The 22395-nt window shown below is 39.1% G+C and overlaps 2 protein-coding genes across 2 annotated transcripts; both read left to right on the forward strand.

The window, feature by feature from the left end:
• Positions 1 to 4993: 4993 nt before the first annotated feature.
• On the forward strand, positions 4994 to 8129 carry LOC145766616 (uncharacterized). Its single transcript, XM_082578330.1, has 2 exons — positions 4994 to 5189; positions 5656 to 8129. Exons 1-2 carry the CDS (start codon positions 4994 to 4996, stop codon positions 8127 to 8129), a joined length of 2670 nt encoding a protein of 889 aa, XP_082434456.1.
• Positions 8130 to 8165: 36 nt separating this feature from the next.
• LOC145766617 (uncharacterized) lies at positions 8166 to 10901 on the forward strand. Its single transcript, XM_082578332.1, has one exon. It carries the CDS (start codon positions 8166 to 8168, stop codon positions 10899 to 10901), a length of 2736 nt encoding a protein of 911 aa, XP_082434458.1.
• Positions 10902 to 22395: the final 11494 nt, after the last annotated feature.

Here is a 22395-nt window from a genome sequence, read left to right on the forward strand (position 1 = left end):
AAACGCGAAAGTTAAAGCGTGCTCGAGATGGAAATGATTTACTTCATGCAAGGATTAGGCACGGTCGCAACACCTTGAAAAATGTACAAGCGAATTAAAAACAAACAGGTGAAAGTTAAAACAAAAAACAATAGCAAAGCAACTCGATAATAAACAAGAAAAGAAAGTCGATTACTATCAGTGCCGGATTAAGGATCTGCTGGCCTGTAGGCACATTTTATAAGTGGCCCGAAAATCAGGGTTGCCAACTAAAAAATTAGAATTATTAGTGTTGCCAAATCATTGTCACAAAGATCGTTGTGGCAACTATAACACAGGGTACCGTGCAAAAACTTGGTCATATGCCTAATTAAATAACAACTTTGCGCGTTTTTGCGATTGAAAACTCGTTAACTAGTTTTTGGAGGTCAATCTTACGGAGTAGATCGCTTTCAATACACAAAAGTGCCAGTGTACTAAGACGTTGTTGACACATTGTTGATCGTTTAACGTCTTTACTTCGTTTCAGTTGTGAAAACGAGCGTTCCCCCGAGCAATTCGTAGCCATTAGAAACAAGCACATTCTAAGTGCTATTTCAGTGTTCGGAAATGCATTATAAACACCAGTAGTGTGCAGCATTTTAAACATCTTCTGGGCACTTCCTGTTTGCTGTTGTTTCATCGCGTCTTTGCTTTTTATAGTCTTTATACCAGCACATAAACTGACGAAATTCTGATGGGAAGTCGGAAGACAGGTCCTTTGAATACACACCAACCAGACCTGCAACAGCAACATCGATGTCTTTAACAGACATGGAGTCGTACTCAGTCAAAACTCCAAACCTCTGCAGCACCATGGAATATGCATCGATACGTTTCTGTGGTGCACTCTTCAGTTGGTCGATGATCACATAAAACGTGTTGATTGTAAATTTTTGCTGGCCCGACATTCCTTCCACATCATCTGTAGCAGCTCCATCACTGACATGCTTCTGCCGCTTTGGTGCTCGCCGACTTTCAGATTTATATATGCTGCTGCCACAGCGATCACGTGCCTGCTACTCATAACAGTCAAAATTCTCTCTGCACTTATCCAAAAATTTATCCAAGCTTTAGCAGACCAATGGCTAGTGTCAGTTCGATAGTGGAACTTTGAAGCAACTTGCTACTAATATTGTAGCGCTGCAAAATATTGTTCCAAAGTATGCACATTAGGGCAACTTCAAGGGTGTTCATGTGTTTGGCCAATGCACCTGCTTTATTTCGTGTGCTGTCATTCTGAGTAGCATCCCTAAAGATTTCCTGGAGAGCACTTTGAAACTTGTGGTACCCAATGGTTTCTTGTGCATCAAAAGTGCTTTGCGAGCAGCACAAAATATGTCCGCTGGCCGCATGCGGCCCGCGTTTGGGTTAGACCACCCTGCTCTAAATCACAACATTAGGCAGGAAAGTTCATATCAATAATCAACTAAGAACTTACATTTTTTCTTCTTAGAAGCATAAAACGTCCGATAAAAAACGGTTCACAAGTCACAGCTTCAATTGCACCATAAAACTAGTCTATGGAAAATTTTTGTGATTTTTGCGAAATTACGATTTTGCAACCTTTAATTCATCTGGAAAAACAGAGCTATTAAGATGAATACTTATTAGTTTAGAAAATAATTATTTTGAAAACATGACTAAATTTTTACTGATTTTAAAGTGGCCTGGATTTTGACTGGCCTTGTAGGCACGTGCCTACTTTGCCTAATGGTTAATCCGGCACTGATTACTATGTTGGTCGGCTGTACTTTTATCCGCCGTACTACTTAGTAAAAACGAAAATGTTTAACACCTCGACTACAGAAGGAAAATTCATCTATAGTATAATTCGATTCTTCTTGTTTGTGCAATAAATTTTTGAATTACATCGTCGTAGAAAGCTTGCTTTTGCTTCAGTTCTAGCAAAAGTTGTTTCCAACGCTGATCACCTCAAACTCTAATCCAACAAGCTAAAACTTGCTATTGCCTGGGATTCCCCAATGACGCGCCAAGGTGTGCAGATCAGCGAGTGCACAGCCTGGCTGACCTAAAACCATTGCTGTTTTCGCTGCCTTGTGACGTCATTTTTCTTAATTGTTTATTTTAAATAGCACTCGCAAAGCTGTCAGTGCACACCCAGCTTAAAGGTAATGACCGAAAAAAATTAAAGGCAATGACCTCAAACGTTGGAGTATTAAAATTAGAAGGGGAAGAGTTTCGCAATTGAAAAGAAAGGAATCAGCATGCAGCAAGATGTTAGAATATCATGAAAGTAAAGAACATCGACAACCGATGGAAATTTTCTTTTTTCTGGATTTCTTGGGGTGTTCAGTGCACACCTTGAACACCCTGAATATACGCCACTGTTGAGAACAGCAGTGTAAAGAAATCGTAGCTTTTTGCAAATGGTACTATGATGTGCTTTCATAGCAGAAATATTTTAGACACCAATACCAGTAGGCTACTAGGGATGCAACCTAATTCGTACCATGAACAATTTGTACAGTCAATTCGTAATATCAACTCGTACCCTGAAAAAATTGAAAAAAGAAGTTAAAAAAAGTCAAAATAGCGCACGGATCGAAGTTTCCGCTGAACCCTAACTTTAAGATGTTTGCGGAAACTCCGATTAGCGACTTCAGCTCTCGATCTTTTCATGATACGAATTGGCGAATTGCTCATGGTACGAATTAGGTTGCACCCCAGTACTAGTACATAAAATTAAGTTATTTAACCTTTTGCAACAAAACTAGAAAAGCACAGGGTTACAGAAATAAAAGAATGGTTACCGGTATGTGCTCTGGTACTCACCTGCTTCTGCTATCTCATCACATGTGATGCTTTTCCCTTGACATTGATCTTCTTCTCTTCTTTGGTCTGTCCTCATCTACACCCCTCATCATTCTGAGCACTCCAAGAACTGCATCTGACACTCTGCGAGCTGTGTCGGTACCGGTAGGCTACTGGTATCGTCATTTTCATTCAAATCACAGTCTGAACAGTGTTCAAAGTAACCCCATCTAGCATATGACCCAAGCTTTCGAAAACTACTACAAAAAACTTGATGTGCATATTGATATAACTTTCTTATGACTTACCCTGCAATTGATAAGAAGGTCTTGCCCAAAAGCATTAAAACCACTAAGACACACCGTAAAGTACCGGTAGTCTTACAGTACCGGTACCATCGATATCTTACATATAGATATGAAATTCAGTGGTGCGTAACATTGTTTGAAGGCTAACAGCGTAGCTATATGGTTGTATGCATTGGAAGGCACTTTAACATGCAGATATCCAATCCATGGACTTCTGTCCAATCCAACCACGAACCAATTAGATGTTACGTTGTCTGTCCAATTGTTGACCATTCCAGCATTCAGCCAGAGAATTGATTATTACTTTGAACTTTATCTGGTAATTACAGAAGAAAAAAGAGCTATAGCAGAGGTGGGAATCAAACCCACGTCAATATAATGACCACCACCGCCCTAACCCAATGCGCCAAGTCAACCGATGGCAAAGCATTGATTTAATTTAGCTAGAATTTGCATTTTTTCTTTATTCTTCCTAAACGCAACCTTGATGACGTCAAGAACAACGTAACTTCTGATTGGTTCGTGGTTTATTAGAAATCTGCTTGTTAAAGTGCCTACCGTATGCATTTACTTGAAACTTGGCACAGCAAAACAACTTTATTTTTAATATATTTTTTTGATGTTTGTTTAAATAAAACTTTCTTCGTTTTCAAGTTGACGTATGGATTGCTTGTGATGACGTCACATTCTCGTTCCGCATGGACTGCTTTATGAAGATTCTGGCGATTGGAAGCAAAACACAAACTAACTTTCTGGCGGCTGCATCAAAATCAAGGGACAACATCAAATCGTAGCATGAACTAGTAAAATATCAGAACCACTATATCGTCGTCGTCGTCGACGACTAAACACAGATTAACTTTCTGGCGGCTGATCAAAATCAAGGGACAACATCAAATCGTAGCATGAACTAGTAAAATATCAGAACCACTATATACATAGTCTGGAAAGTCATGTTTTGAGATTGTTGTTTACAGTGCCACCTAGGAAAGATAGTGTCAACTCACAGAATCTGCCTGGAAGGTATGCAAATGCAGGCATATTGTCGACTATCAACGGTGAAACTGTGCCTGATATTGTGGTTGCAGACTTGTTTTTAACTAATGTAGAATGTTAAGGATGTTAGTTGTAGTTATTATCTAAAAAAATTCGTTTGTTCTACTTTTCTGAGGCTTAGGTTAGCATGACCACAAGTAGTTAGAAGATGATGTGAGTTTTCAAATTACTAAGTGTAGCGGCCAGTTTTCTTTGCTCCCTTTTTTGTTTTGTTGGTGCTCTCTACCGCCTTCCGCAAGGCACGCCTGACGCCTTGTAGATTTCGATAAATTTAGTTTTTGGTTTTTGTCCGCCATGGAAGGAGTACTGTAAGTAAATGTGTGTTTTAATCCTTTAATATTGTTTTTATGTTTCAGCACTGGAACATTGTTAAATTTAAATCAGTTTTTGATCACATGCTAAAAGAACCAAGTTAATTTGTCATAAACGCCATTGTTGGCTATTGTTCTCTGATTCCTGTTTGGTGTTACCTGGTGATTTGGTATTTGCCTAGGTTTGAACTTTTTGTTTTTTCATCTTTGTGTACTTTCTTTCTTTTATGCCTCTTGGCCATGTACGATCTGGGTGACCAAGTTTTTTGTCTTTGTTGCAAATATTTGCTAGCTCCCTTTCATAGTAAACTGCATTTTTATACAAGTTTGCTAGTGCTCATTTCAAATAGTCTCTGTAGACAGGGTTTCTACATCATTTAAATTTAACAGCAGGACATATCTTTTGTTTGTTTAAAGTTTAAACTACTTCTTTAGGTCTGAATTCATTTAAACATGTATCAGACAACTCCTAATTGCCCCTTTGGTAGTAGACTTTCCAAGTTAGAAGCAATATACAATACTAAAATGAGGGGATTGCTCGAATCTGAAAGAAATGTTTTAGCTGCCATAGCTGATGGTTTTAGCGCTCCTAAGGTCAGAGAACTAGAAAAAGATTTTTTCGATAGTCATAGTAACACAATGTGTGCTTGCTTGGATCTTATGAGTGCCATTCCTTCGGACAATGTGCACATGCAAAGGAAATCCACTGTCAGAGCTCAGTGTGAGAGGTTGAATTCACTGAAACTGGCAATGGATAACCGGTGTGCGACATATACAAAACAACATTTGCCTATTTGTGTGAAAGAAGCTGCAAATTTAAATGAATTCAAAGCTCGCTTGAAAACGTTCTATTTCAATGAACATTATGACTGAATGTACCGTATTAATTATCACCATTGTCATGTACAGCGCCCAGGAGCATAGTTTGACTGTGGATGTGGCGCTATATAAATATTGTTATTATTATTACTTATTATTATAAACCCTTTTGTCTCTCTAGCGGCACCAGGGAAAGAATGCGTAAGATTGGCTCGTGAAGCCATATCTAGAGTATGAGCTAAGTGCCCCTAACCAAAACCAATCTACCTCTCCATCCGTGTCTGCGAGTCAAACAGATCCAAAACAAGTCTTTAAAAAATCCCCCAAAGCGACCGATAAAAGTGACTTTATTACTCTCGACCAAACAGGGGGGAGGCCTGAAAGTTGGACATCTTGTCGCGACGACCCAAAGTCTCACCAAAACGACAAGCAGTCGCCAGTACCTGCACCTGGTGAACAGTCGTCAGGTGTTTACCACTCATGGACACCAGAATCTGTCAATTCTGCCACATGCGGTACGCCTTGTGGGTCAAGCTTACAAGCACCCAGTCTTGGTGAGTCACATTCCTTAGCCAACACTATTTACAGCATGGCTAGTTCCATGCAATATCAAAGCCAATCCTTGCGTGAGGAAGAATTGTTTGATGGTACGCCTACTAAGTACCATCAATTCATTTCTCATTTTGATTCCTTTGTCATACGAGGTGTGTTGGATCCAGCTATTAAACTGGACCGACTTATATCTTCCTGTACAGGTGATGCAAGAGATTGCATTGCGAGCTGTGTACTGTGTTTCTCTTCTGACCGTGGCTACCAAGAAGCAAGGAAGTTACTGGAGTCCCACTATGGCCAACGGCATACCATTGTTGGTGCTTATGTAAGCAAGTTAACTGAAGGTTCACCAATCAGGGCCAATGATCCTGCTGGTATAAACAGATTGGCCAGGGAGATAAGAAATTGTGAAATGGCTTGCAAGGGTTATGAGATGTCTGATCTGGATACACAACAGACAATTGGAAAGATCTTCAGCAGGCTTCCAGTCCATCTGCAGCAGGCTTTTGCGAGCAAAGCAAGTTCGCTGTTAGGAGCCGGTCACCGGGTTAAATTCTTCGACCTCATGGAGTTTCTTCAAGCTCGCGCCGAAGTTGACCGAAGCTTTCTTGGTCAATTAATTGGACAAAGGAAAGATAAAATGAAGCCGGATGCATCTAACTGGCGGAGTACAGGAGCATCCTCATACTTCACCCATGGCGCACCGATAGAGAGATCTAATTGTATGGTCTGCAGCGAAAATCACATGTTAGCTGACTGCAAAACATTCCAGCATATGCCCCAGAGATCAAAATGGAAGTTGGTGTTGGACCATCGGTTGTGCTTCAACTGTCTAGGAGACCACTTCGTTCGCCGTTGCCAAAGCAATAGCAAGTGTGGGATTTGTCCAGAGAAACATCACTCCCTGCTTCATAACGGAAGATCTCATGAGAGAGAAGGAGAGCAAGGCCCCTTGCATGGTGGGAATGAAGGGCATCCAAGGGTGGCCACGAACGTGATTATTGAAGGTGGTACTGAAGACGTAGCGGTCACTTGTGCAAGTAGCGATGTGTGTTCCCGAGGGGATGGTATGGTGAAGTTAAAGGTTGTTCCTGTCACAGTGTATGGAAGTGATAGCCAGCATTGTATTAACACATATGCGTTTTTGGATGAGGGGTCTAATACCACATTGTGCTCCACTAGTTTAATGGATCGGCTGCAAATGAAAGGACAAAGTGTGAAGTACTCTCTTTCTACTGTAAATGGCACCTGTGTAGAGCAAGGATACAGGCTTTCCTTTTTGGTTAAAGGCATCAATGAGAGCACTGTGGTGCCCTTGAAAAATGTACTTGTTGTTGCGAACCTACCAGAGTTAAGTGACAGCATCCCTACAATGAGGGACACGGAAGGACGGGCATACTTGAACGATGTGAGATTCCCAGAGCTTGTGGGTGAGAAAGTGGAAATCTTGATCGGTGCAGATGTTCAAGTTGCCCACCGTTCACTGGAGTGCAGAGAAAGTCCGCTTGGAGATCCTGTAGCATTGAAGACTGAACTTGGATGGACTCTGGTAGGCCCGATTAATGACCAAGTTCCTAACAGTAGCTTGGCGTATGTTAACTTCATCCATAAAGACAGCTCTCTTCTCCATGCTCAGATGGAACGTATGTATAACCATGACTTCAATGATGGTCCTGACGTTGATGGTTTTTCTCTTTCCATCAATGACAAAAAGGCTGTTTCGCTAATGGAGAAGTCAGTAAAAAGAGTAGAAAGCCACTATGAGATTGCCTTGCCCTGGAAGTCAGAAAACACAGAGTTACCATTCAATCGTGTTATAGCTTACAAGAGATTGATGTATTTAAAGCAGAGATTTCTAAAAGATGATGGGTTATTTCAACAATACAAGGATAAACTTTCTGGGTATATCATAAACGGACATGCACAAAAGGTTCCTGAAGACCGATTGGCACCAACAAATAAAACCTGGTACATTCCCCACTATTCAACCAGTGGAAAATTCAGAGTTGTCTTTGACTGCGCAGCCCAGTACAAAGGAAAATCATTGAATGGGGCATTGTTGTCTGGACCAGACCACACCAGCAACCTTGTTGGAGTTCTTAACCGTTTCCGCACTAATCCATTTGTGGTGGTAGGGGACATAAAATCAATGTTTCACCAGGTGTTGGTGCCCCCTAACGATAGTGACAGCCTTAGGTTTCTTTGGTGGCCTGATGGCGACCTGTCTAGGGACCCAGAAGATTATCAAATGCTGGTTCATCTTTTCGGTGCAGTCTCATCTCCCAGTTGATGTGGGTTTGCTTTAAGGAAGGTTGCAACTGACAACATGCTGAACATGGGACCTGTTGTGTTAGATGCTATTCGTCGAAATTTCTATGTAGATGACTTTCTCAAATCTTTTAAAAGTGTCCCTGAAGCCGTACTGATTGTAACTCAGTTGCGGGCCTTATTAAAGTGTGGTGGTTTTGATCTTGTAAATCTGCGAAGCAATTCGAGTAAGGTACTAGAGGCCTTTCCAAGTGAAGACTGTTCATCAGCCAGCATCAACTTGGACTTGGAGGCAACAGAGGACGAGAAGACCTTGGGCGTGCACTGGAACACCCAGACAGACAGTCTTGTCATTAAGGTCAACATTCAGCCACGCCCAGCCACCCGTCGTGGAATTCTATCGATGGTTAGCCAATTGTATGACCCTTTAGGCATCGTGCAGCCCTTTGTCCTCCCTGTGAAGGTACTCATGCAAAAGTTGTGTGCTGATGGCCTGGGTTGGGATGAGACTATTCCGTCAAATCAGCATAAAATCTGGGAACAATGGCTTAGTCGCCTCCCTCAGTTGGAGGGCATCTCTATCCCACGCTGCCTCTGCAATACCAGTTTAGCAGTTGACAATGCTCAATTACACTGTTTTTGTGATGCGAGTCAGACAGGTTATGGCGCAGTGGCTTACTTGCGAGTGGTTGACAGTTGTGGCAATGTGCAGGTTTCCTTTCTTATGGGAAAGTCGAGAGTAGCCCCTTTAAAGTCTCAGACCATTCCTCGGTTGGAGCTCACTGCTGCTGTGGTTGGAGTAAAACTTGCTACTTTTCTCAGGAAAGAGCTTGATGTAGTGATCAGTACCACAACCTTTTGGACAGATTCAACTTCGGTGCTGCAGTACATTCAAAATACTTCAACTAGGTTTCAGGTTTTTGTTGCTAACAGAATTGCTGCCATCCACTCTGGGTCAGAACCTTCTCAATGGCGGTATGTCAATACCACAGACAATCCAAGTGACCTAGCTTCTAGGGGTATCATGCCGGACTTAGTTGACAAAGCTAGAAGCTGGTTTACGGGTCCAGATTTTTTAAAAATGAGTGAAACTGGCTGGCCTTCTTTTCCCAATCCGGTGCCTTCTGTGGCAAGCAGTGATCCCGAGTTGAAAAAGCAGTATCGCATCAATGCATTAACCATGCAGTCTGACGATCATACCACCGCGCTGGATCGCCTGTTGAATCACTTCTCCTCATACCTTCGCCTTAAAAGAGCTGTGGCTTGGATGCGACGTTTCAAGCAATTCTTAAAATCTAAGGTCAAGGGAAGTACTTTTAAGGAACCAAGTAAAGCAAACTTGACGGCCCAGGAGCTAGACGAAGCAGCAGATGACATAGTGAGGCTTGTGCAGAAGCAGACCTTTGCTAGAGAGATGGCGCAGCTGCCTGATCACGAGACCTTTAATGCTTCAAGTCATACCCCTACTGTGAACCTTAAGTTCTCCCCTCTGCGCAAGCTTTGTCCCATCATTGTGCATGGCATTTTATGGGTTGGGGGTCGTCTGCAGAGATCACCTTTTTGCTTGGAAATGAGGCACCCCATTATCTTGCCTAGTAATCATCATGTCACAGGCCTCATTGTAGATTTTTTCCATCGTAGAGAGGGACACTGTGGCACATTACACACACTTAATGCCACCCGTAAAAAATTTTGGATTGTTAAGGGCCACTCATCAGTAAAAAAGTTTTTAAGGAAATGCCTAAAATGTCGCAGCATTGGCGCCTCTCGTGGCCAACAGCTATTGGCACCCCTTCCAGAGTTCCGCGTAGCTCCCGGAAATGCGGCATTTTCGTGCACTGGGGTAGATTACATGGGGCCTATCCTCGTCAAACGTGGTCGAAGCATGGTTAAGCGTTACATCTGTGTTTTCTCCTGTCTGGCCACTAGAGCCATTCACTTAGAAATCTCTTATTCTCTTGAAACTGCTTCTTTTCTTCAAGCCTTGCAAAGGTTTACCTGTCGCCGTGGTACTCCAAATCAGATTGTCAGTGACAATGGCAGCAACTTTGTTGGCGCCGACCGCTTGCTCAAAGAAGGTCTGAAGAAGATGAATGCAAGCCTAATTGCCAACAAGCTGAGTTGTCGAGGGATCGAATGGAAATTTAACACTCCAGCCGCGAGCCATCAAGGTGGCGTATGGGAGAGAATGATAAGATCGGTTCGTAAAATCCTATGTGCATTATCTGATGAAAAGGCTCTAGATGATGAAGAACTTCTGACATTTGTTACTGAAGTGGAGCGAATTCTCAACGGGCGGCCCTTGACACCAGTGAGTTCCGACTGGGACGACATGGACGCCTTGACGCCGAACGCCCTTTTGCTTGGGAAGATAGACAATTCTTTACCACCGGACGAATTTTTGAAGTCAGATGGCTACAAGAGGTCCTGGCGACTGGTGAACTACCTCGCCAGTCAGTTCTGGAATCGATGGGTAAAGAGTTATCTGCCAACACTACAAGTGCGACAGCGTTGGCTCCAACCTGCCAGGAATCTTCGCGATGGTGATTTAGTCTTGATGGTCGACGAATCGTTGAAGAGAGGACTGTGGCCCAAAGCGCGTGTCATCGAAGCTTACCCCGACGAGCACGGTACGGTGCGGACTGTCAAGATTAAAACTGCAAGTTCGGCTTACCGTCGAGATGTGCGAAAACTTTGCCTGTTGGAGGCCGTGGATCGCTGTTTTCCATTAGGCCTATGTGTGTGCATGCGTTTTTATTGTATTCCAAACTTTTGTGTCGTTGGCCTGTTCTGATCTTGTGTGTAGCGCTAGAGCCTGTCTCGTCATCATACATTAATGTTTTTCTTTGTAACCTTTTTTTTTGGATGATGGCCACACTTCTGTGTGTGTACTTTAACTTTAATATAACCATTTGATGGCATGGTTACATTGGGGCGGGTGTAGCGGCCAGTTTTCTTTGCTCCCTTTTTTGTTTTGTTGGTGCTCTCCACCGCCTTCCGCAAGGCACGCCTGACGCCTTGTAGATTTCGATAAATTTAGTTTTGGTTTTTGTCCGCCATGGAAGGAGTACTGTAAGTAAATGTGTGTTTTAATCCTTTAATATTGTTTTTATGTTTCAGCACTGGAACATTGTTAAATTTAAATCAGTTTTTGATCACATGCTAAAAGAACCAAGTTAATTTGTCATAAACGCCATTGTTGGCTATTGTTCTCTGATTCCTGTTTGGTGTTACCTGGTGATTTGGTATTTGCCTAGGTTTGAACCTTTTGTTTTTTCATCTTTGTGTACTTTCTTTCTTTTATGCCTCTTGGCCATGTACGATCTGGGTGACCAAGTTTTTTGTCTTTGTTGCAAATATTTGCTAGCTCCCTTTCATAGTAAACTGCATTTTTATACAAGTTTGCTAGTGCTCATTTCAAATAGTCTCTGTAGACAGGGTTTCTACACTAAGGAATGGAATAGTTTATAGTTTGAAGTAATGGTCTTTAAAGTTCACGAGTTTCAATGCACCAAGTACACACAGCAGCTTATTAATTGAAGGGTTTAATTACTAAATATTTGTGGAAGCTTTAAGCTGAAGTAGGCTTGAAATTAGTACCGTAATTAGCAGATTGCCACATAGCCAGCATCATTTCCAAAAACATTGATTGATCAACTAATTCAGTTGACAGTTATTTAAAAAAAGTGTATAACGTTGTTTCATTTAGTGATACAACAAAAAGGTGATAGGTTTCAATCTGTGGCACTCAAAATAGCCACTCTCAAAAATAATTTGTAAATAAAGAGCATTAGCAAGACAATTTTGAGTAGGCTACCGTACAGTACCGGTAAGCAGTGGCGTACGCAGGATTTTCTCAAGGGGGGTGGGGGGGGCATTAACGGTAGCGTAGCCAGGAAATTTTGAAGGGTGGGTTTGACGACCGGCGGGCGAAGCCCGACGGCGTTTTCGCCTAAGACGGCACCCAGCGGCGGGGGGTCTGGGGGGCCTCCCTCAGAAAATTTTGAAAAATTACTTTGAATTTGGTGCATTCTGAGAGCATTTTCAACAAAAATGTGGGTATGAATATTCCTGTAAAATGGTGGTGTCAGGTGGCATAGCAAAAGGATAAGATCATGTTTTCTTCGGCATTTTTCGGAAATAAAGCTAAGTCTCTACGTTTTCTTGTTGCTAATTCCTGGCTGAGATGTTTGAATGTTTGGTATTGGCAAAACTCGCTCTTTTAATTCAGTTTTGTTTACAATTAGGCAAGTTTTTTTTAGACTGAAAGCATCATTCCCAAGCATAAAGAGACTAAAAGCATCATTCTCAATATCGTGACGTCACACAACATCTTAAGGGGGGGGGGGCATGGCCCAATGGCCCCCCCCCTGCGTACGCTAGTGCCGGTAAGTATGCAGGTTCAGTAATTTAAAGCAACAATGTCACAAAGGTTAAAAGTCCCGAGATTTAACTTAAAACTAGTTAGGCTGAGGGAAGATACAGCAGAATTAAATACCGTAACTTGTTCCATATTTAAGGAACCTGGTTTGTGACATAATAGGCCTATAGCATCTTTATTGATTATGTACAGACCGGAAATTTGATTGAATGTACCAGTTAAGGCAGTTATGCTGATAAAGGTTATGTTTTGTTTATTTCCTTTCCGGTGTAATTTCTTTTTCTTTATTATCTTAAGCATGCCATTTTTTGAAAGTCAATTAGTCTACTTTGAGACTACTAGCAGACACTAATGCAGTAACCGGTTAACCACTACCTTTGTTAGCAATTATTTTTTGTTGTTATTAGCATTACAGTTCATAATCAAATGCTGTACGCTATTTAGGATTGTGAATTATCTTAGTTATGATTATTTAGTTTGATAATGTCACAAGTTAAGCGTAAATGTGGTGGAATAAACTGCTGTTTACCACAATGTAACAGCACTACAAATATGGGATTTTGTTTGTACAAAGTTCCAAGTGGTGAAAATAAAAGGTTTTCTGTTTCAACAGCACAGTGGGCAAAACAGTTTCATCAGGTAAGATCAACACAATAAAGTAGTGTAATTTTATGTTGTATGTCATGATCATTTTGCATGATGGTTGACATTAGTAAAAATTTAGAGCTTATGCCTAGTGAATCACGTAATATGTCACAAATATAATATGCTTTTTTAAATTTAAGCAATACGCACAGGGCCGTTGACAGGATTTCTCGGGCCCGGTACCAATTTATTTTCGGGCCCCCTTCGGCCTTCATCGACTATGTTATGAAAATAAAGGTTGTGTACAAACTTTTATTGATGTCGTTTAAGCATGGTCATTTAACAAATCTTGCGCAATCTTAAAATTTCTTGAACCGCAAAACTTACTATCTCTATCTAGCGGTTGCTTTTTTGAACTTTTATTTATCACATGGCGCTAGAGTATTCTAGGCTCACCAGAAGAGAATTTACAGCAAAGGTAGTGCAGACAGTCAGAAAGTTTTCAGTTTGATTTGGGAAAGGTGTTTGGGCCTCGATCAAACATTTGCTGATTGCTGCAATCTGAAAAGCGGTTTTGTGCAGTTTTTAGTGCAGTGCAATGCAATTTTTAGTGCAGAAACAGGGATAGCAATCTTCTTACCTGTGCCATTTCAGTTTGACTTTAAACAAATATTAACCTGTTTATGTTGAAATTTGTGTTTCGGGTAATATTCATGGTTAGGGAAATCACTATACTAGACTAAACTAAATTCTTATTTTACTGTTTGGTGGCTGAAGTGGCTATTTGACCACCAGAAAGCTGAAGTGCAGTGCTGTGTTAAGCTCTTTGTGGGCCCCCGGGGCCAAAATAATTTTGAGCCCCTTATTGGCAAGCAGACTTATGATAATATAGTGTGTATATTAACTGCACTGATATGGAAAGGTGGTTCACTTCACTAGACTTTCTCACCAGTTGAGAAAACAATACAAATGTAAATAAGAGCAAACACAGGTCTATCAAGTCATAGCTACACCTTTGCTTGCAATGAAAGCCAAAAGTGTTAACGATTTATAAACATACTGGCAACGGTCATGAAGCGTATGGGTCATTCAACCCAGACCTTATATCACACAGTAGAAGCTGGTATAAAAATATGACATGCTTATCACATTGAGTTCATACAATTTTTTATATCGAACAAAAATTGACCAAATTATGAGAATTTTAAATTGGTTACCTACATTTGGAAGCAATTTTTTCCAAGAATTACAATTGGCATTTGAAATTTCATTAACCTATTATTTTTAAATGTATAGCCATAACATAGCAAAACAGTTTAGAAGTGCAAAAAAAAGTGAATTCACAAATGCTTTAACAAACAACATTTTAACACTTTCACCAAGTGGTAATTATATTTTGCCTTATAGGATCGCCGAGGTGGAGGCTGACTTGGTGACCTCATAAGGTCTTTCGCTTCTTTCCTATCTCACTTTTATGTAATGTACCAGTGCATTTGGTGTGATATTTTGTGAAAAAAAATAAACCAGTGATTGATTGATTAAACCACTCACCTATACATTACAATACTTTCAAAAAGCTAACAAGTACCCAATCAAAATGCTAACATGAAAACTCAAGTGTACTCAAATGTGCATAATCAGGAACTTAAGTACGATGAAAACAATAGTTACTAATCTAGTGATATACTTTCAATTCGCAACAGAACAGTGTTAATCCATAACAGCACAGAATGGCGTACATGGTTTATTAACTAGGCCTACTCACACAAGATACACTATTATTAGAAACCTGTTGTTAATCATGCTATATTTCACTAAAACATTTTTTTTATTAATTGCCTTATTTTTGAAACATCGTGGTTGCTGAATTTAAGAAGCACAATTATTATGAGCAGCAGTTGCTGTAATCTAACTGTTGAATTAACTTTTCTAAATGTAATTATTTTTTCATATGCAAACACCATTGGTCATGCTAAAAACAGTTGTTATTGAAATGGTGCATGAGTGCTGACTTATGTAGATGAAGTTTAATAACTTCATCACATGTTGCAACTACTTCACAGGAATCACAGCATACATAAGAAAATTACTATGATCTTTAACAAAACGGAGCAATATTTACAGTGTAACACTAGTTGATAGGTTTCTAGGTAAGGTCTAACAGCTTCATCACTCACTGACAACTTTGCAGTACTCAGAAAGCCTTCATAGGTTACTGGTGCTTAATGAAATGTTATAATGCTTACTGCACAGTGCACAATACCGGCTAACTACTACCTAGTTAAACTTTTATAACTTCATAAACAATCATCAACCCAGCAGTGTACAGAACACAGCAGAAATATAACTAATAGTAAACACAGGTCTATCAAGTTATAGCTTCATCTTTGCTTGGAATGAAAGAAATGAAACATAAAGCAGCAACGGTTTGAAATCACAAACAAAATACTAGCAACTGTCATAAAATACTTATTATACTGGTATCTAAATGTAATATGCTGGTTACACTTGCTGATAGCTACCTCTGTAAAGTCAGGGATATTTAGAATTGCGGGATTGTAAATGCTAAAAATGAAATGCTAATTAATCTATGAGAAATGCTATTTTGTTTATATACTGTTCACAATTTGTTAGCAATAAACAAAATATGACTGCACAAATGGAACAGGCTACAAATAAGACAAACATTTTTATGGCCTACAGTTAAAGGCAGGTTAATTGATTATATACCTATTACACTACTCAATGTTCGCTTATTACTTGCTGACCTTTGACTTTGAGGTCAGTTTTTGAATTGTTTGTCTTACTTTTGGTGGTCGTTCTTAAGCTTGTGGCCTGCTGATCACTTTATCTGGTTCTTACCACAGCAATTAAAGACATGGGTAAAGATCGCATTAAATGCTTCATGGTTTCTGGTACATTCAAGGTTTAACATTTGACTCAACATAACTTTTGAAAAAAAAAAAACTATGCAAAGAGCTTGGAGAAAAACATTCCCTTGTTTGGAACATCTGCAAATCTTTTGCAGCACGTCTGCACCATTGCTAATCATAGTAAACGAATGTATTCCAATTGCAATTTAATGGCAAAGCAAAGTTTGCTAGGTTCTGACAAACCTCTATGTTCAGCCATTTCAAAGAATTCCTCTTTGAGAGTTTTGTTTATCTGAAATGTTCAAAGCAAGAATGTCGGTAGTTCAAACAAGACATCTTCTTTATGAAATGCTGAATGAAATCTTGGTACATACCTAGCAAGGTTACACCATTCTAGAACTAGATTACCGGTTGTAAACCAGTAACATTCACTTTGAAGTAAAGCTTAAGAAAACAAAACACCCTGTAAAACCAAAACGTTAAGCTAAAAGTGCAACAGCCTAATGCAGCTTCTGACACTTCAAAAAATACTTTTACCTTGCAAGTTATACCGGTAGATGTAGAAAAAATATTTTATTGTTAAATGGGATATCAATAGACCAACCATACTTTAAGCTAGTCCAGTATTACAAAAAGTATTTCATGTGTCTTGTTTACTTATTGGCAGACTTCAAAATCAATCGTACCTGACTCTTAAAATTTATGCTAACGAGAAGCTAACCTACATACAAAGCATGAACGCTTTCACCTTATGCTAAAGAAAGGTTTCAATCTATGCTTTTGCAAAATTTAGACAAGGCATTGCAATTAAGTTATGTACCAATACCAATACGCACCAATACCAACCGTACCAATTTATTACAACTGCTGAGATCTGACATCAGAAAAGCTGGCCTGGGATCCTTGCTCAGCACACCACATCTTCATCGATTGCAAAACATCGCAAAGGACAAAACAGAATGGAGATCCTATCAACCTTGTTGAAAGACTGATCGAAGCCAACGGATGCCAAACGATTTGGCTACACTGGTGGCGGAGACAGTTACAATAATAAATGTCTTATATAATTTGCCCATTTATGACAATCATTTTAAAATGAGCTGTCTACTTCGTGGTTTAACCTATAACAGTAGCACACAAAGTATGGTGACCCTACCACTACCAGTGCATAAAGCGGTTTCAGTTCAACAGTTGCCAATTCCAAAGTTTTACCACAAAATACGAAAAAATAAACAACCAAAATAAATAAAACACATTTATCTTAAACACACCTTTGTAGGAATTGGGCCTGTCTTGATTTCAAGTATTAAATTGCAACCAACCTGTTTTATTTCAAATACAGGTAATTTTACTAATGTTGTCACATTTTAACTTTTCAAGATAATGTGGTTTTTAGAGATGTTTTGGTATAAGGGCCCAGCATCTCATTGGCACCGGGCCTAAATTATCTTGTCAATGAACAAGTAGGCTACACGCAGTAAACTTTAATAACTAAAAAACAGATTGTTACTGAAACGCAAAAGTCAATTACCTGTGGGCCCCCTGAAATTCTATCACAAAATAACGACCAAGATAATGTGGTGATTTTAGAGATATTTTGATATAAGGGCCCAGGCCCAGCATCTTATTGGTACCGGACCTAAATTATCTTCTCAATGGAAGTACACACAGTAAACTTTAGCAGCTAAAAACATGTTGTCACTGACACGCAAAAGTCTATTACTAGTAGGCCCCCTGAGATGGTGGGCCCAGTACCCAGAAGGGGGCCCGGTACTTTACCATCTGACGGCTGAAATAGCAGTTTTAACCTCTGATGGCAATTCCTTCAGATCTAATTATATTAAGATCTTGATTATGTTTGAAGTCGCGGGGAATTTTTAAAATCCGGGCCCCTTAAATATTCCGGGCCCGGGTCCAAAAGTACCACCTAGACCCCCCTGTCAACGCCCCTGAATACGCATATGGTGCTTACTGCTACAGTGCTACTATACTCGGATATTGAGAAGATTCACTATCCCTGTGTAATGTATAGTTAATTAGTCATAAACACGTGTGCTAATTGTAACACACGTTGCTAAATGTTATTTATGATAGGTCATTGATTTTCAGATTTAATTGGGGATGTCAATAGAGAGAAGATGCTACTAAGTAAAGCTTCTGATGCTCTTCTCGTATCGTCCCTGTCCTTACCGGCGATAATTCGAGAAAGGTTTGCTGATGGCGCAGATTATGTACTTGTAAGAATAAAGCAGATCTTCTTGAACACTACTTCGGTCGTCAATGTCAAAGAGTTGCATGTGATACCGCACCTACAGTTCGAGTGTTTAGCAGTAGGCTACCGCCAAAACTTTACATATTGTAAAGCACTCTGCAGTGAAGGGATCTAATGTCGAGAGTGAACATTAGACTAACCACTCCGGCATACTGCACTTTACTCGAGACTGGATAAAACAGTGATTGAAATTGGCACTTTGAGAATCCGTAGCCTACCTACATTGAAGGAACTCCGTATCTGCAATGTATACTGTATGCTAATTTTTCCGACAGTAAACCTCACATATAACCTAGGGTATATAAACGAGAATTTTAATCCGCATGGTTTCTTATACTTTTTAGTTCATTCGAATGAATGGAGGTTATAAGAGTGGTTTACTGTACTTTCACTGCAACTACATCATTGCCGCCTTCTGTGTACTTTTTACAGTATTTAAGTTATGGTGTGCAACTGTGCATAGAAAGCCTATTTTATTCTTTAAAGTAATGTGCTATGAAATCAGCTTGAAAAGCATATACGATGAAAGTATGCTACGATGTTTATTGTACAAATCAAAAACAGATAACAAGATACAACAGGAATCCTCCTTCAATGTTAGCTTTTAGAATTGTTTATACGTTTCAGAGTGTTACATAATGCACTGTTCGGCTTATGCGATTGATTGTTTCTGTAGATGAAAAGTAAAACCATAAAAAAATTTAAAAAAAATGTTGCTAGACAATGCTAAACTTTTGTGGTACACATATGTACCAAAGGTCATGAAAGGTAAATTCTTTTAGTCTAATGGAGTTGGAGGGATATAGTGATGTGGGAAAAACTTATAAATTAAGACTGTTGTTGTGAAATTTTAATATAAATAACACGTAATATTTTAAGAATGTATTTTAGATCTACATGCAAAGGTAAATTTAACCGATAGCATTACTTCTGGTTGAAAAATTTTCAATAATTTGGCGCGAATTATGTCAATACTGTAGGCTACAAGCAATTATGATTTTCGTCGTCGTCGCCGAGTGAGCCTCTGAAAACAGCCCCACCTAACCGAATAACTTTACAGACTTTTTGAAGCTAGTTTTTATTTCGCAGAGTAGCGATGAACCATAAATGTAAAACTATTAGCTGTAGAGTTAGGGTATTCAACAGATTATAGGAAGTGCTAGGGCATCTCAAAATCACTTGAACCTTGTATGCAACGGCTAGGCTAGTCAAGACTAAGCTCAATACTAGTAAAGTTTGTCTCCAAAGCAATACTATTAGGTTTTTTGCAGCCCCACTGCTCACAAACAGCACTAGCCGCCACTGTGTAAAACCATACCAGCAATGATACTAAACACATTACCCTTAAAGACCAATGGTACACATAGGCTATGTACCACAGCGTAACTTCTATTTGAAATAAAAAAAATTAATTTTTTTTCAAATACCTCTTTAAAGTGATAAACTTGTAGTAAAAATCATCAATATTTCAATAAAACATGTCTCAAAAGTTTGTGGTCCTCAAAGGGTTAACTAAATTAACGAAGAAGAGAGGCAATTCAAGATGATTTCCTTGGTCTTTTAAACATCTCTCTAAAAAGTTATTATTTCATATAGGCTACTTTCCATTATTAATTTTACTTTAGACATAGAAAGTATATGGAGAAGGGTATGGCAACCAAAGGTGTGTTGGAACCAGAAAAAATGCCACCAACAAGCAGAGCAGCTTATCATCATGCTCTTCGTGCACATCACCAAGTAAAGTAACCATTCGGAAATGGTTAAGCAGTAACTTATACTTGGACAACAACTATTCGCCGATAATGACGGACAATGAAGTTGCTCCAGAGTGTGTCCTGCAGGTTATCAGATGCAAATGGCAATCAAAGAAGAATCAATGTGGTACAAGGAGTTGTTCATGTAAGAAGCATGACCTCAGTTGTGTAACAACATGCAGTGGTTGTCATGGTGAAGGATGTGAAAATAAAGAGGAAAACAGTTCTTCAGTTCAATGTTTTTCAACGATGTATTTGTTGGACAATCAAGCTTTTAGTCAATAAAGATGAATCTAAGTATAACACGTCATAATTTACTCCAACAGAAGCAAGTCATGTGACCATCATATTAGTTGTATAGAGTGACTTTAACTATTTATATGTCAGGTGACATGCAGTCAGATCAGATATTTCATGTCTTAAGATCAATGTGATTAATTTTAGATAGTCGAAGTTTACGAATCAAGTGATGATAATAATGGCGATGGACGGGAATGTCTTTGATTTATTCTAATATAAAATATGGAAATGCTAGTACTTGGACATTGGTTACAAGATTTAAAAATAATTATGAACTTAAATTTGTTATAAGTGAAAAGTGATCTATTACTATTTAGGTCGGTGTTTTTTTTAGAATGTCCCAAAATGTAAAATCTTGAATTTGACATTTTTTGACATAATATCTACAATTTTGCTATTTACCGGTCAAAATTTTTGAGTGTGGTGTGTTTTAATATCAAAAATATGTCAATATTAGTTTGAGAGTAATTCAGGATAAAATATTCCAAATATACTATAGCCTACTGTAGATTCAGCAACTTTTGAATTTCTACACTCTGCAATTGGTTTTAATTTTCCACTTTTATGGAGACTTGTTGTTTATATATTGAGTTTTCCAAAATCAGTTTGAAGAGTAACTTCGGATGGTAAATTTTATGCTTTTTCGTAAACTCTGGTTTAACCATGGAATAATTCATTGCATGCCACTCCTCACAAAAATCCACCAAGCTAAAGCCTAATGGTGGACTCCGTATTTAGCCGAATGGCTAATAACTTCAAATGTGACTATTAAAACTTTCCTTATTTTGTGAACCAACCAAGCAAACAGTCCACTTGAAGCGGATGACTGTCTCGTATCATTACTATAAGACTTGTTACTGAATGCTACAAACAGTGAACCAGCCTTATTTTTTAATCATAGATCGATTTCGCTTTAATGAGGCTGGTAGGCCTACACTGTTTGTTGCAAGTCAAGTCAATTTATTTTGTTTTAACAATGCCATACTTAACAAACAAGCAGAGTAGCCTAAATGTAATTGTCAAAACAATGCATTGTACATTTGTACAACTGTTGGTTAGATTATGGCGCAATCAGGATGGTAGCGAATTTAAAGACCATAAGCATTGAGTAACAAGTCTTTTAATAACTTCAAATGTGTGTATTTTTTGACCATCGTTCTTATGTGAAAGCGATTCAACATTAAAATTATCTTTCTGATGATGTATAAAAGATCAATTTCAGACGATTTCGAATTTTTGGCCTATGGGAGCTGCTGCCATTGTAGATAAATGACTAAAACTCACAATTCCCAAAGAGGATTCATGGGGCTTTTTTTTTTGGTGACTCCACATCACCAATCGAACCTTCTGACAAAATTTAAGCTTAATAATATTTTTTTTCCGAGTCAAATCACTCAGCGACTGCACTAAAGATGTCGTGGTGCTTATAACTTTCTTACGGACAGTTTAGACTTATTCTCGATTTTTCTCCCTTTTTATTTATTTAAAAACATTTGTCACGCTCTAGTAATTACTATCTCTTCCTCCTTCCTCGTGTGTCTCTCTGTAGGTATCATGGCTGATACAGCCCTCGATGTACAATGATGTTCCAGTTTGATCGATCTCGTGCGTCTTGCCAAATTTTAGTAGGGTTTTTGATATGTGATTGAAAGTTGTGCAAAAATGTGAATCTTTGAGCTCCTCTTGAACGTTTTCCTAGTATTTTTCCGCTTAAAGATAAATCTTCAAGTTCGCCTTTCCTTATGATGTGACCCAAGAACTTCAGCTGCCGCATTTCTATAGATCTCATTATCTGCTGCTCCTGGCCCATCTGTTGGAGAACTGCTCTGTTGGTTCGAAAAGCTGTCCATGGAATTTTAAGAATTCTTCGGTAAAACCACATTTCTGCAGCTTCAAGCTTTTTTCGGGTTTTTGCCATTAGTGTCCAGGTTTCACATCCGTACATCAAAATTGACCAAACAAAGCATTTTAAAAAACGAATTTTTAAGGTTTTGGAGAGCTTTCGATCTTTAAAGATTTTTGCCATGGTGTTGAAACTTGACTTTGATAATGCAATGCGTCGTCTAATTTCTTCTTCACATCGGGTGCTTGGATTCAGTATTGAGCCCAGATAATTAAATTTT

This window comes from Aplidium turbinatum, chromosome 3 (genome assembly GCF_918807975.1).
Source record: "Aplidium turbinatum chromosome 3, kaAplTurb1.1, whole genome shotgun sequence".
NCBI lineage: Eukaryota > Metazoa > Chordata > Ascidiacea > Aplousobranchia > Polyclinidae > Aplidium > Aplidium turbinatum.

Bases quoted from the DNA above. Each gene is read 5' to 3' on its own strand.
- LOC145766616 (XM_082578330.1), top strand. From the start codon at position 4,994: ATGAGGGGATTGCTCGAATCTGAAAGAAATGTTTTAGCTGCCATAGCT. The intron at 5,190-5,655 runs GTGAGAGGTTGA...TCGACCAAACAG, and splicing joins ATCCACTGTCAGAGCTCAGT to GGGGGAGGCCTGAAAGTTGG.
- LOC145766617 (XM_082578332.1), top strand. From the start codon at position 8,166: ATGCTGAACATGGGACCTGTTGTGTTAGATGCTATTCGTCGAAATTTC.